Below are 12,822 nucleotides of genomic sequence, written 5' to 3' on the forward strand. Positions count from 1 at the left end.
TGAACTCTGCTGAGCAAAGTTAAAAGCAAAAAGAAAATAATGATGTCAGTAATCCCTTAAGGCTTATGTTGTGAGTGGGTCCTCTCAGGAGGGTACCGGAGGATCAGGACCGGAAGGAGGCTGGAGGCAGAGATCAGGTAACTGCTTTATACATAAGAATTGTGCTCCCAACATAGGAGCTGCACCATCAGCCTCTGAGTCACTGAGCAACTGCTGACTGCTGTCCTACGCACTACACGACACACGGGAGCATTTCAAAGGATTCCCACAGCACAAGGGCCAGCAGCCCAGGACACACACGGCTGAATCAACACGTGCGGGCCCAGCAGCACAACAGTAAAGACACAGTAACCCGGTGCACGCCTTCCCCTTAACCAAATATGCTAAGCACAAAGTCCTTGAATTTGCTTGGTAGACGTCACAACCGCACACCATGCACCAGATTCCCTTCCCCAATCGTGCGTTCACTTATCGTAGCCTGGCGACCATCATGCGCATTCAGGCCCCCCTCCACAGGTGCCTGCTGGACCACCTCGGAACTACTTGTGGCTTCCGCTCCAAGATTCTCACTTCCGGCATCTCCCTGCTACCCCCACACACCTTATTTCTTCCTAAGGTGCGAACCGGAGCACACTCGACCGGCAACTCCTGGGGCACCACAGCACTCTCCTCCTTCCTTTTGCTTTCCACATCATGACATCTCATCAGTTGTCTCATACTCCACTTGATGCCATCATCTAACAACACCACTATACCCATTACATTCACGACTTTCCTTGGAGGGGACAGAAATTGAGCCCCTGCTCCTCTCACTCTCAGGTTCTTTAACCTGACCCAACTGTCTACAATAAATGGTTTCTTAACCACACCCTTCTTACTGTCAAACCATTTCTTATACCATTTTTGGCACTTCTCTGCTCTGCTGATGAACTCCTCCCTATTTACTTTGCCTGGTCCCAAGTTCCCAGCCATTCTGGAGTCAATTAATCAACTGGCTTTCTCCCCTTAAGCGCCACAAAAGGCGTAACTCCTGTAGTGAGGCTTTGTCATATATGACCAAAGCATGTCCTAAATCAACCCGTCAACATTCAAATTAGTCATATTGGCAAGTTGTAGCGTCCCTTTCACTACTCTATTAAACCTTTCTACCATTCCGTTCTGGCGTGGACAATTCAATGCTGTTGTCTCAAGGCGCAACACTGCACTCTCAAGGTAATCTGCCACTAAGTAAGATTTAAATTGTACTCCATTTTCTGTGAGCAATACAGCCGGAAACCCTTCTGTCCTAAAGATTCCTTCAAGAAAATCCACTACATACTTGGCTGTTGTCTCTTCCGACCAGCCAGTACATGGCCACTTAGAATAGTAGTCCATCAAAACAAACATGTACTTTTTCCCTTGTTAACATTTCGGTAAGGGACCTATAAAATCCAATGGTACTTTTTCCCAAAGCCTCGTGGGAAATTTCACTGAACGCAAAGGCGGCTCAACCGATACCTGGGACTTGTCGCTGGAAGCACACAGCAAAGAATGTTTCACCAAATACTCCACCTCAACATCCATCGCCTTACAGGTGAACAATAAATGAATAAATCAAAAATTCCTTCTTGGCCCACCTGCGCAATAATGGACCACTCCACTTCACCAATTTCATCCCTCTAAGGGAAGCCGAGACAAACAGTGTGCCACCACGTTGCATGGACCTGGAACATATATCAGTGAAAATTTAAATTCTTGTAGGGCAAGAGCCCATCTATTAATTCTGGGAGAACCAAGACAATCTGACAATCTGGTCACATAGGAGATTCCAAATTTGCACTTTTTCATTAATCCACGAAGGGCCGCTACAGATACGCCCACATTCTCTCCCGGCTGTTGGGAACAGGAAAAAAAAAACAAATGTCGCTCCATCACGACATTCACACAGGGTCCAAATTGGGCCGGAAGCACCTGCTACGTGGCCTGGTAGACATCCCTGGCATCTCTGAAAACTACCCTCTTCACATAAGACCCGACACACCAGCACGAATACTTATCATATATGTTGTAATATACGTCCCAATGCAATATCTGTAACAACAGTATGATATCTTGTAGTATTCATAATGTGTTATCAATCGCTTTCATGCCTGTACCATGTAACTAAGTTATTGCAAGTAACAGCGCCTCAATGCCCCTGGGCTTCTTGTGCGCTATATAAATATAAATAAATAAATCTCTTTGTCCCTCTCCACTGGAAACAGCGGGCAATGCCTCATAGATCCTCCGACCTTCCACACCCAGACAAATTAGTATGATGCCCTGTTTTTTTTTTTTCGGAGTCAAACTCTTTACCACAATCGCAATAAGATATGTATTAAAGCTCTTCTTACACTGAACCCATTGTGAGAAACCTGAGGGTGTCTCACTTGCTAGTCCCCGGGTATCTCTCTCTCTCTCTCTCTCTCTCTCTCTCTCTCTCTCTCTCTCTTTCTCTCTCTCTCTCTACCTCTCTCTCTCTCTCTCTCTCTCTCTCTCTCTCTCTCTCTCAGGTGGCCAGGGCACAGCCATCGCCTTTGGATCAAGACCCTGGGAGTGGACCAGTGTGGCAGGATCACCTGGGTGAGGGATCTTCGGGGAGGAAGGGTGAGACAGCCGATGGTGACACACGGTATCCCCCCTTTCCCGTTCCCAGACCCCATCCTATTTTATAGGATTCTCCGACATCCCAACTCCCTCTCCTCTTTCTACACAAACACTGAGCTGAGGAAGAGGAGGAATGAGAGAAAAGAGGCTAGCCTTTCCATATCCCATTGGACATGTCCCGTTAATGGGGTCAGGCAAAGCCAGACACTTGACTGCAATCACATATATCTGATGCCCATTAGCTCCCCCCACATGGATAAAAGGCCGAACATGAAGACACACTCAGAGCAAGGTGGAACATGTGAAGGAGGAGATCTTCCGGGGTGAAGGTGAACCTACTAGAGCAGGACGACCGATCGAGGGACCAGAGTGAGGGGCTCGGAAACCCTGAACATCCCTGCAGGATGTTGTTGCCTCCGGGAAACAGTGAGAGATACACGGAGAAGGCCAGCACCCAGACAAGAAGAAGCTTGCATTGTGTTTCAAGGATGCCAGCGATGCTTCCGGGAGAATGGAACAGTTGGGGAGGCGAGACCAAGCCTGTGGTATTAACCTTGACTTGTGAATCAAAACCGCAGCGAACAGAAAAGAATGCACACAAGCGGTGAGTTAGCAAAAGACATGAAATGCTGGTTTGTGTCAAGGAAAGATTGAAGCTGCAACAGTGTATCTCACAATTGAAGGTTGTGCATGTGCTGATGAGAAGCAAAAGAAAGCAAACCTGTAGTAAACTTTAAAGTCAACAATAACTGTGAAGCCAGTGATACAGAGTAGCAGAGTGGTCCCGCAAAAGGAAACAGCTCACTCGAAAGTCTCCACGAAATGTTTGATATTTGTTACAAAGCAACAAAGTGAATGAACTTTGAAATATGTGACAGTCAAGTTTAACCCCGATGAAAGGAGAAGGTAAATGGTGATTGCTTTAAGAGAAAGACTTCTTTGAACTTTTTGAACTACCCAGACCAAGAGCCACAAAGGCAAATATCATAAGGAAGAGCTGAAGTGTAAGTCAAAGGGGTCCTGCGAAGGTTTGTGGAAAGCCCTGCGCGCATTTGAAAGTCTTCAACATCAGTAAAAGGTCTGAGCCCAACTGAGGGAGACCTAGAAGATGAAATAAGTGAGGGGAAGGGAACGGCCTTACAAATATGAATACATCTTGGGGAAGGGAACTCCTACAAGTGCTGTGATTGGAAGGTCCGAGCCTGACAGACGGAGATCTATGTTGACTCAGGTGCTTTTGTTGAATGTGAATAAAGCTTGGGGAAGGGAGCCCCTGCAAGTGCTGTGATTGCGAGGTCCGAGCCTGACAGACAGAGATCTACGTTGAATCAGGTGCTTTTGTTGAATGAGAATAAAGCTTGGGGAAGGGAACCCCTGCAAGTGCTGTGATTGCGAGGTCTGAGCCCAAAAGAGCCTCGACCCACATTTTGAACAGTTTTTTCATATAACCTGAGCTAGATTGTGTCATCCTGTCTACAGGGGCCGCCTTACTCCATGCTCTCCAACGTGGGGAGGAGAGCTGATTCAATCATCTTGATCCTTTATGTTATAACACTGACTTTCCTTTGCATACATATTTACTTTTACACACTTTTTGTGAGACAACCTATTACATTTTAGTACTGGGACCCACACATACATACCACCTTCGACCTGACTTGCAGCCCACAATGCCATTACACCTGTTCATCACAGCAACCCAATCCTGGTCTGTGACACCATATTATACTGTAATTGGGCTGGGCGGGACACCCACACACACACACCACACACACACTTCACCTATTACATTGCAGGCATACACTGTAGCCCTGCTATCTATTCCACCACTAACACATAGGTATAGTACTTGACAAACGCTCATTGGTCCTGACCTGCGGACTCCATGCTATTCCAGTACTGAAACGTATACACTGATTTTACACTGGACAGTGCTCTTGCTGTGCTGATCTCCTGTTCCAGCAGTGGGACAGGCGTACTCAACTTCCCAGGGCCCCGCAATCCTGCCCATCAGCACCCACTATTACATTATTAGTGCACCCATGTACAAGTCTAACAGGTTTTAATCCTGACCTGAAGCATGCACTAGTATTGCAACCACCCACAACCCTTCTAATGAATCCTCACCCTGCCCTGAAAAGTCCGCTGCTAATCCGGTACTGCACCCATACCCACTGGTACCAATACATCTCAGGCCTGGCATTCAGTACTCAAGTACTCTTCTAGTGTATGAAATAGCTGAGCTTTGTGATGTTTTAAAAGAATGGAAAGGGAGATTAACAACTGAATAAAATATGCTTTACAATGCATTTCCTCTCGTCCCTCCTCTGTGATATTGTCCTACTACTTTCCAGGCTGAACGGTTCCTATGAAGCACTGGATGGAGGCTCCATCAATGAGGCCTTTGTGGACTTCACGGGTGGAATTGGCGAGCGCATCAACCTCAAGGCGCCCCCAGCTGACCTGTTCAAACTTGTGGAGAGAGCCGTAAAAATGAAGTCACTGATGGGTGCATCCCTGGAGGTATGTGTCGTACATCCTGTGTGGAAAGGTCTGCGAGTGGGACGCCCTCAGTGATGGAACCAAAATCCTCATTTAACCTGAAACTTTGGTGATGGTTTAAGGTCACCGCAAGGCCACATGTCCAATTCACTTCAAAAAACCTAAAGCTATCTGCGAGATGTAGATTCGGTTAACTTCAATTGAACTAATTGGCATCAATTTGCAGAGATTCTGGAAAGTTAAATTCTTCAGACATTGGGCCTGATTCCAAGTCCTGCGGTAACTGAGTTCGTAAAACTGGCAGGTTGCCGCCGGATATGGAATGAATTACCGGCTCCGGAATTGCCAGAATTACTGGGACATTACATCCCCGATGGTCCGGTAATTCCAGAGCCAGCATTCCATTACTCCCCATTCCTGTGAAGTCCCGTAGGACTCCACGGGAATGTGGGCCATGGAAACACTGGCACCATGCGGTAATGCTGCTGGTGTTTCCAAGTCCGTCTGTAGCCGGTACCTTTACGCCCGCCAGGTCAGACCTGGTGGGTGTAACACCACCGGCCGCAGTACACGTTGTTAGCTGGTCCGGAAACGGTGCTGGTACTGTTTTACCGGCACCGTTGAATCTGGACCGGCTAACTTGTAATGAGGCCCATTGTGTCTGTAACATTTGTTTTCTAATACTTCCTCCTGAAGCCAAAGGGAATGATTGAAGAGTAAGATGTTTGGTGGTGGTTTTTCAGTGACTTGGCACATACTCACTGGGAGCTGCAACCAGCCACTCCTTTCTTGATAAATGACAATCTGCCAGTGAGGACTCTTGGTCACCGCTGGCTTGGGCTGATGATCTGGAAATTTAAAGGCTCTCCAATACCTCCTCAAACCTGCTGAACCACGTGGTCTGCTATTAGTCCCTGCCTTTGCCTATCCAGATATAAACCCACGACCAGCCTCACATGTTTCTTGTTGTGTTTTTGTCATAGATCAAGAACAAGTGGGAGAGTGAGGCCCACACCCCAGAGGGCCTGGTGAAGGGACATGCATATTCAGTGACAGGCGTCAAGCAGGTAAATCAGTATCCACCATCTGACATGGGGCTTTAAAATCTTTTGTTTGTCCTTTTTGCTCTGCAAATGCAGACTGCAGGACAGAGCCTGGCACATGCATTTTAACTTGTCATTTACACCATGGTAGTTGTGGCTGGGTTCCCAAAATTGGAATTGAGTGCTGAAGAGAGCACATGGGATGTACAAATGAGGGGTTTCACATGGAAGGCAGGGTATGAGCCTGCCTCAAAATGTTGAGTTTAGGTCAAGTGCCTTCATGAATTCGTTTCCAGTGGTTGAGAATCGGGCCCACGGTCTTATGAGTTTTAAATCCAATGATTTGCAGATGCTCTGGGCATCTCAGATTTGCTCCCTCTACCCAAGCCTCTGTGAATTGGGTCCCTCGTGTCTGTAGCATTAGTTTCCTAGTTTTCTCATACCTCATTGAGAAATCGAAAGGTAGGGTTCAGGAGGCATCGCCAGCGATGGATCTGAGACGGAAAATGTGTCCTGAAGTGATACCTGTATAGTCTGAGAGCATTTTCTTTTAAATGATTGTCAGAAGTAGGGTATGGAAATGTTTCAGAAAGTAATATGACTTCTGTCTTTAAAAAGTGTTCTAATTATGCAGACTAGTTTCGATGGAAGTTGCCTCTATTGGGTCATAGATTGCAAGTAACAGGTTATTTTAAGGACACTAAAGATAGGGGGTGAATTAGTACACTTCCCATGTGGTAAAGATTTGGCTCAGGGGCGCCTGCCCGACGATGAAACGTGCTAACCTGCCAATGAAATGTAGCAGCATGGGTCCGCCAGCACTGGAGGCCTGCTGCTACATTTCATTAGTAGGTTAGCACGTTTCACCGTTGGGCCGTCGCTGCTGAGTCAAGTAAGCATCAGTGATATTTATTTCACTCAGCGGCGCCAGCCCAATTAAAATGTGCTAACCTGCAGTGGCTTCAATAGGGGCGTGTGGAGGCGTGCTCGATGCCCCTGGTGTCACCCCCTGTGAGAGACGTCACCCAGTGTGGTCGGCACCCCCCTAGTAACGCCACTGGTTGAAACCAGTCAGGGACCCACTGACACTCATGAGCTGCCTGATTCCAAATGGAGGATTTTATGAGGACTGGGCGCCGATGCTGTTGCTTGCTTGTTTGTTTGTTTGTTTATTTGTTTGGTAATGCATACCAAGCCCTTGGGTAGACGGGCGCAACAGTAACAAGAAATCTTAAAACTTAGTTACAGTGCAAAGGTAGCAATACATAGAGCAGTGATTGCAATAGGAACAAGATACAGGTACAAGATACATTAAATACAAAGAAATGGTCTTGGTAAGTCAAGGAAGCATTATCATGAGTATCAGTATATGCTCACATACATATACACATATGTATATACAACCTTACATGTCTACGTTATCGTATATCCATGGTGCATACAAATATGACAAAGCAGACGACCATGCGTGCACAGTTAACCAAACTACAGTGTAGTTTGGTGGAAACAAAGGGTCGTGTAGGGGCTGGAGAGGTAGAGGTGTAGTTCGTCAGTTAGGTGTCATTGGTGTTTAGCCAATTGAGTATCTTATGTCTGAATTTAGGGTAGGGTTGTTCTAGTCTGAGATCAACTGGTAATTTATTCCAACATTGTGCAGCTCTAACAGGGAAACTGGTTCCTCCTGCTGTCGAGCGTTTGAACCTAGGAATCTCCAACATACATGAGTTAGCAGATCTCGTAGGGCGGGTAGCTGTTCTCCTGGTAATTTTATCCATAAGGTATGGAGGTGCTAGGTTATTCAGGCATTTGTAGGTGAGGGATACTGTTTTGAGGAGAATTCTGTCCGTTATTTTCAGCCAGTTAACCTCTTTCCTGAATTCGGTAATATGCTCTCTGTAAGGGAAGTTCAATGCTGCCCTCAGGGCGTTATTCTGCAGTCTTTGGATTTTGTCTGTAATATATTTGTTGGCTCCTGAGTACTGGGCATTACAGTAATCTAATCTTGACATGATAAGAGCATTGACTAGTGTGGTGCAGCTCGCTCTCGAGAGGTATGGTCTGGCAGCTCTGATGAGTTTGCAAGTGTACGTTGTGGATGAGGCGATTGAATTGACTTGCTTTTTGAGAGTGAGAGAGGAGTCCAAGTAGAATCCTAAAGTTTTAACTACAGACATCACCTTGATAGGGTTGTTATCAATGTTAAAGGATGTGTAGTTTGGGCTGAGTTTTTGGATATTGGCGTCAGAGCCTAAGATTAGTAACTCCGTTTTTTTTTTCGTCATTCAGGCAGAGGACATGGGATGCCATCCATGCCTGATTGAGGGTGTATATTTTGTCTACCAAGGCTGAGTCCGCCTCTAAGTTGCCCGAAAGGGGTATGAGGATCTGTGTGTCATCTGCATAATTAGTGTAGGTGACACCCAGTTTATCCAACTTGTCAAACAGAGGCTTGGTGAAGATATTATACATAGTAGGGGAGACGCAGGAACCTTGTGGGACCCCGCAGGTTATTTTGATAGGGTCGGCAGAGGCTGAAGTAGAGAAGACTCTCATGGTTCAGTTAGATAAGAAGGATTGGACCCATGGTATAGCATCTTTGGTGAAGTTGGCGGCAGATTGGAGGTGGTTGCATAATACTACATGGTCCACCAAGTCGAACGCTGCTGACAAGTCCAGCAGGATTATCAAAGCTATTTTTCCATTATCCTTTAATTCTTCAATTTGTGTTTTAAGGTCTAACAGCGCTGTTTCAGTGCCATGGAGAGGGCGGAAGCCCGATTGTCGTGAGCCAAGTAGGTGGTTGGCTTCGAGATAGTCCTGAATTTGTATGTAAGTAGCTCTATCTAAAATTTTAGGAAGAAATGGCACAGTGGTGATGGGTCTGCAATTGGTAGGGATAGTGGGGTCGAGAGTTTGTTTTTTAAGCAATGGTAGAACCCAGGATTCTTTAAGGTTGGCCGATACTGTATTAGTTTTAAATGAGGAGTTTATCAACTTAGAGATAAAAGGGGCTAGGTCTCTAGCTGCATCCTTTATTATCTGTGCTGGGCACGTGTCGCCTTTACAGTTAGAAGGTTTGAGGGACAGTATTATTTTTTCTGTTTCAGTTATGGAGATAGTCTTGAATCTAAAGGGTGTGGTTGTCCTAGTCACCGAGGGTTGACTAGTTTGTTGGTCAGTGAGTGGTAGTGAGGCCTTTTTTTAGCAATTTTTTATTCGATAGAGCATTTTGTATGTTAGTACACCATGCTTTATCCTTTGGGGCATTGTCTACCGGTTAGATTGGGGATTCTAGTTCGCGGAGGATGGAGAATAATTCTTTAGTGTTGGATTTAGCTTTTTCAATCCTGTCATTGAAGGTTTTCTTTTTGGCTTTGGTTATTTCTTTTTTGTACATTTTTGCAAATTACGTTAGGTTATTTTTGTTATTTTCAGAGGGGGAGTGGCGCCAAACAGACTGGAGTTTCCTTTTTTGTGATCTTAAGGATTTAAGTTGGGGGGTTCAGGAAAGGTCCCTAAGGGAAAGAGGGGTCTACGTTGCGCAAGCCATATTGGTGACTGGGAGAGCGGCGAAGTTGGCGCTATGTTGCAATTGTATATGTATCCAGCGTAGTTAATGTGAATGAGATATGTTACTTTAAGTGTTACTTTATCTTTAAGTTGATACATTTAAACGCACGCAGCAAGATAAATGTCGAAATCACCAATGAAATATAAATACAATCTGGGTATGGTGTGTCATGAAGCGCCTGGACGCTAGGCATTGAGGAGCATCACATTGCACATGCGAGACAGGGGATTTGTTATGAAGAAACCACTGTAAAGAGGACACAATAGTTTTAAACATGCATGCGCACGGATATCCATGTACAGGGAATTTATAAATCTATATGCAGTGTGCTCTTTTCATAAATTGGTTAAACTCTGCAGTCAGGGTTTGGGAGGTGAATACTGAGTGACTGGTAAAAACTGGTTTTGCAGGATTTAGAGGCCGAAGAGAAAGTAATGATTAGCCACGACATTAAGCAGATGGTCAGCCAGCAAGCCGGCCCGGGGTGTTCATGGCTTTGCAGTATCGTGGAAGGAAAATGCAATCTTTAAAGTGCATGGGAGTGTGTTGTTTATTGTTCAGGGGGATCCGGCCATTTGCTTTTTGACCAGCAATAAACCTGGAGTGAAGGACGTCTAGGGGCAGAGTAACCAATACTTCATGGGTTTTGATTGTTTTCTCAGGATGTGACCAGAGGCCATGCGTGTTGAATTGGTAGTCGTTTAGATAAGAGTGTTCCGAAGATGCCAGCAAGTCGGGGTGGGTGAGATGGTTATTGCCAGTTCAAAGGGAACCTGTTTATTCTTCCACTTCTCATATTGTTTAAAGTACTCTTGAAGACCATGTGCAAATATGTCCAGGATTAGGAGGTCTCAGGCCAGCTGGGCCTCATAATGAATTATGTTTGTATGTGAATTTGTAACTATGTGAAGATGAAGAGAGGTGTTAAGAGACCATGGCCGTGAAGCCAGCGGTGTGGGCTGCACTCCCAGAGACCACACTAATGCGGTATATGTTTGTGATGTATTCAATAAACAGCACAGTAGCAATGATATTCATATAGTAAAGTCTTCTTTTAATCTTTTGATAAGTATTTGATAAACCATATCAAATGGTTGCAGATTCATCAGAAATAGGGCCTATGCATTTCGGACAAAATAGTCCTTCGTCAGGGCCAGTAACTATAGTACCAACATCATTATGATCAATGTGATGATGTCACGATCTATCACAGACAAATCCTAAAAGAGTGTGTGTTGTACACATGAGATGAAGATGGTAGTTAAGATAAACGTGACCGATGAGAACGGGGGAATTGGAGAAAGATTGGATTACTTATGTATAGGTTGTGACCAATCACATGAGGGGGGTGATTTGTAATAAAATATATGGGAGTCTTTTAAATGTTGCAAAAATATATATAATATGTCACCTTGTGTGGTTTGTAGAGACACAGGTTAGTTTGACTCTATAGAATCATCTAACCCCTCCTGGCCAATTGTAAAATAAACTTGCTTTACGTGCACTTGCTTCTTAAGTGGTGGGCCTGCTTTGGGTTAAGGTGATTAAAGACCCAACCCACACCCCAAAGGCAGATTCTCTCCCCTTACATGTAGCTGTCATAAATGGTTTTTCAAAGGAATGCAAGGTCGACAAATCCACTTTTCCTCAATTCCTGTAATCCCAGAGGTGGTGAATGTGGATTGTTTTATAGCTAGTCCATCGAGCCAGGGCTCTACATCAGCTGAAGATGCTACACCAAACGGTATTTCCCTATCACAATGACTGGTTCATTTCTGTCCCTTCTTTCCCTAAGTCCTCAGAAGTTGTCCCGAGAGTGTTTCAGTTACTGCAGAAACACTGGTTTTTGATCACCCACAAAAAGATTTCCATCACTCCTTTCAGGACTTTGACTTTAATTGGAGCAAAGTCCAACACGCAGGCAGGATGTCTGTTCCTTCCAGAAGAACAAAGAACTTGTCTACTATCTCAACTGACTCTGTTCCTTTTTGAAGAGTGGGCAACAGCAAGAGACTTCCTCATAGTCCAGAGATATTAATCGGCCACTATGTGTCGTTCTCTGGGAACACCCTAATTTGCTGCCACTGGTTCAGCATCTGCTAAATCATTGGAGACTGACTTCTCAGAGCTACAAGAGTCTGGTTCCGGCATCCAGGCAGATTCAGAAGAACCTGGAGCGGTGGGTGGGTTCATTTCATCGCATACACATTTCATCCTTGTATGACTGCATTGTTACTCGTGGGTAATCTCGTGAGGGTACTCTTTTGGCCTATCCTCAATGAGAGAGGCAAGTTATGGGGACGAGGAGGTAATGACTTACTAGTAATCGTCCCGGGCTGGTTTCCCACCACCCATGATGTATGTATGGGTCCCCTTACTTGCGCAGTATAGTACAAGCTTACATGCAGGATGTCAGCCCGTTTTCTAGAAAAGGGAGGTATTTAAAAACAATGAAAAAAGGTTTAAAAGGAAAAGCTTGCATTGCTTGACTCCAGTGTGACAGATCGCCTCCTAGATTTATCACTGCGGCTAGGAAAACTAGGACTCTGAGTAATAGAGATTACCGGTAAATAATGGAAGTGTTACAGATATCTCATACTTGGGGCATGTGCACAACACATCTGACTAGTTAGTGACCCAGAAAGGTTTTCTGAATGTCCGGCATTTTTATTTGCATATATGTTGCAGAGTCCTGTCCCAACCCACGTCCACCCCACCCCCATGGGGTGGCATACCTTTTACATATTGGCGTATTGCAGCCGCCTGGAATGCCCTCGACTGTAGGAAAGCTTCAGGGAGTCATGGATTGGTGAGATGTGCACCGAAAATGGCAAAAATCACATTTCCTTTGCTGGCCTTGCAACCCAGGCATGTAAGGGTGTGTGGTATCTCATGGGTCCAAGGGTTGACCCACGGGTCGGGTCTCTGTTCCAGCCCAAGCATGGCTCAGACCCACAAATCCTGCTCACACCTATCTCGGGTGCCAGAAGTAGCTTGCAGACTCACCGGGGCCACTACGGTGCCAGGTCTCTGTGGACACTACAGGTAGGTGACAATGATTAAGGGGCTAGTGGTAGCCTG

General features: G+C 45.5%; 1 protein-coding gene across 1 annotated transcript in view; it reads left to right on the forward strand.

Moving 5' to 3' along the window:
- Positions 1-12,822, forward strand: part of LOC138567788 (calpain-1 catalytic subunit-like) — a 398,207-nt gene that overhangs the window by 189,488 nt on the left and 195,897 nt on the right. Inside the window, exons 5-6 of the mRNA XM_069646278.1 lie at positions 4,980-5,148; positions 6,111-6,194. Of these exons, the coding sequence (XP_069502379.1) occupies positions 4,980-5,148; positions 6,111-6,194 (253 nt within the window). The remainder of the gene's footprint in view (positions 1-4,979; positions 5,149-6,110; positions 6,195-12,822) is intronic.

This window comes from Ambystoma mexicanum, chromosome 2p (assembly GCF_040938575.1).
Source record: "Ambystoma mexicanum isolate Mex_15411 chromosome 2p, UKY_AmexF1_1, whole genome shotgun sequence".
Classification (NCBI taxonomy): domain Eukaryota; kingdom Metazoa; phylum Chordata; class Amphibia; order Caudata; family Ambystomatidae; genus Ambystoma; species Ambystoma mexicanum.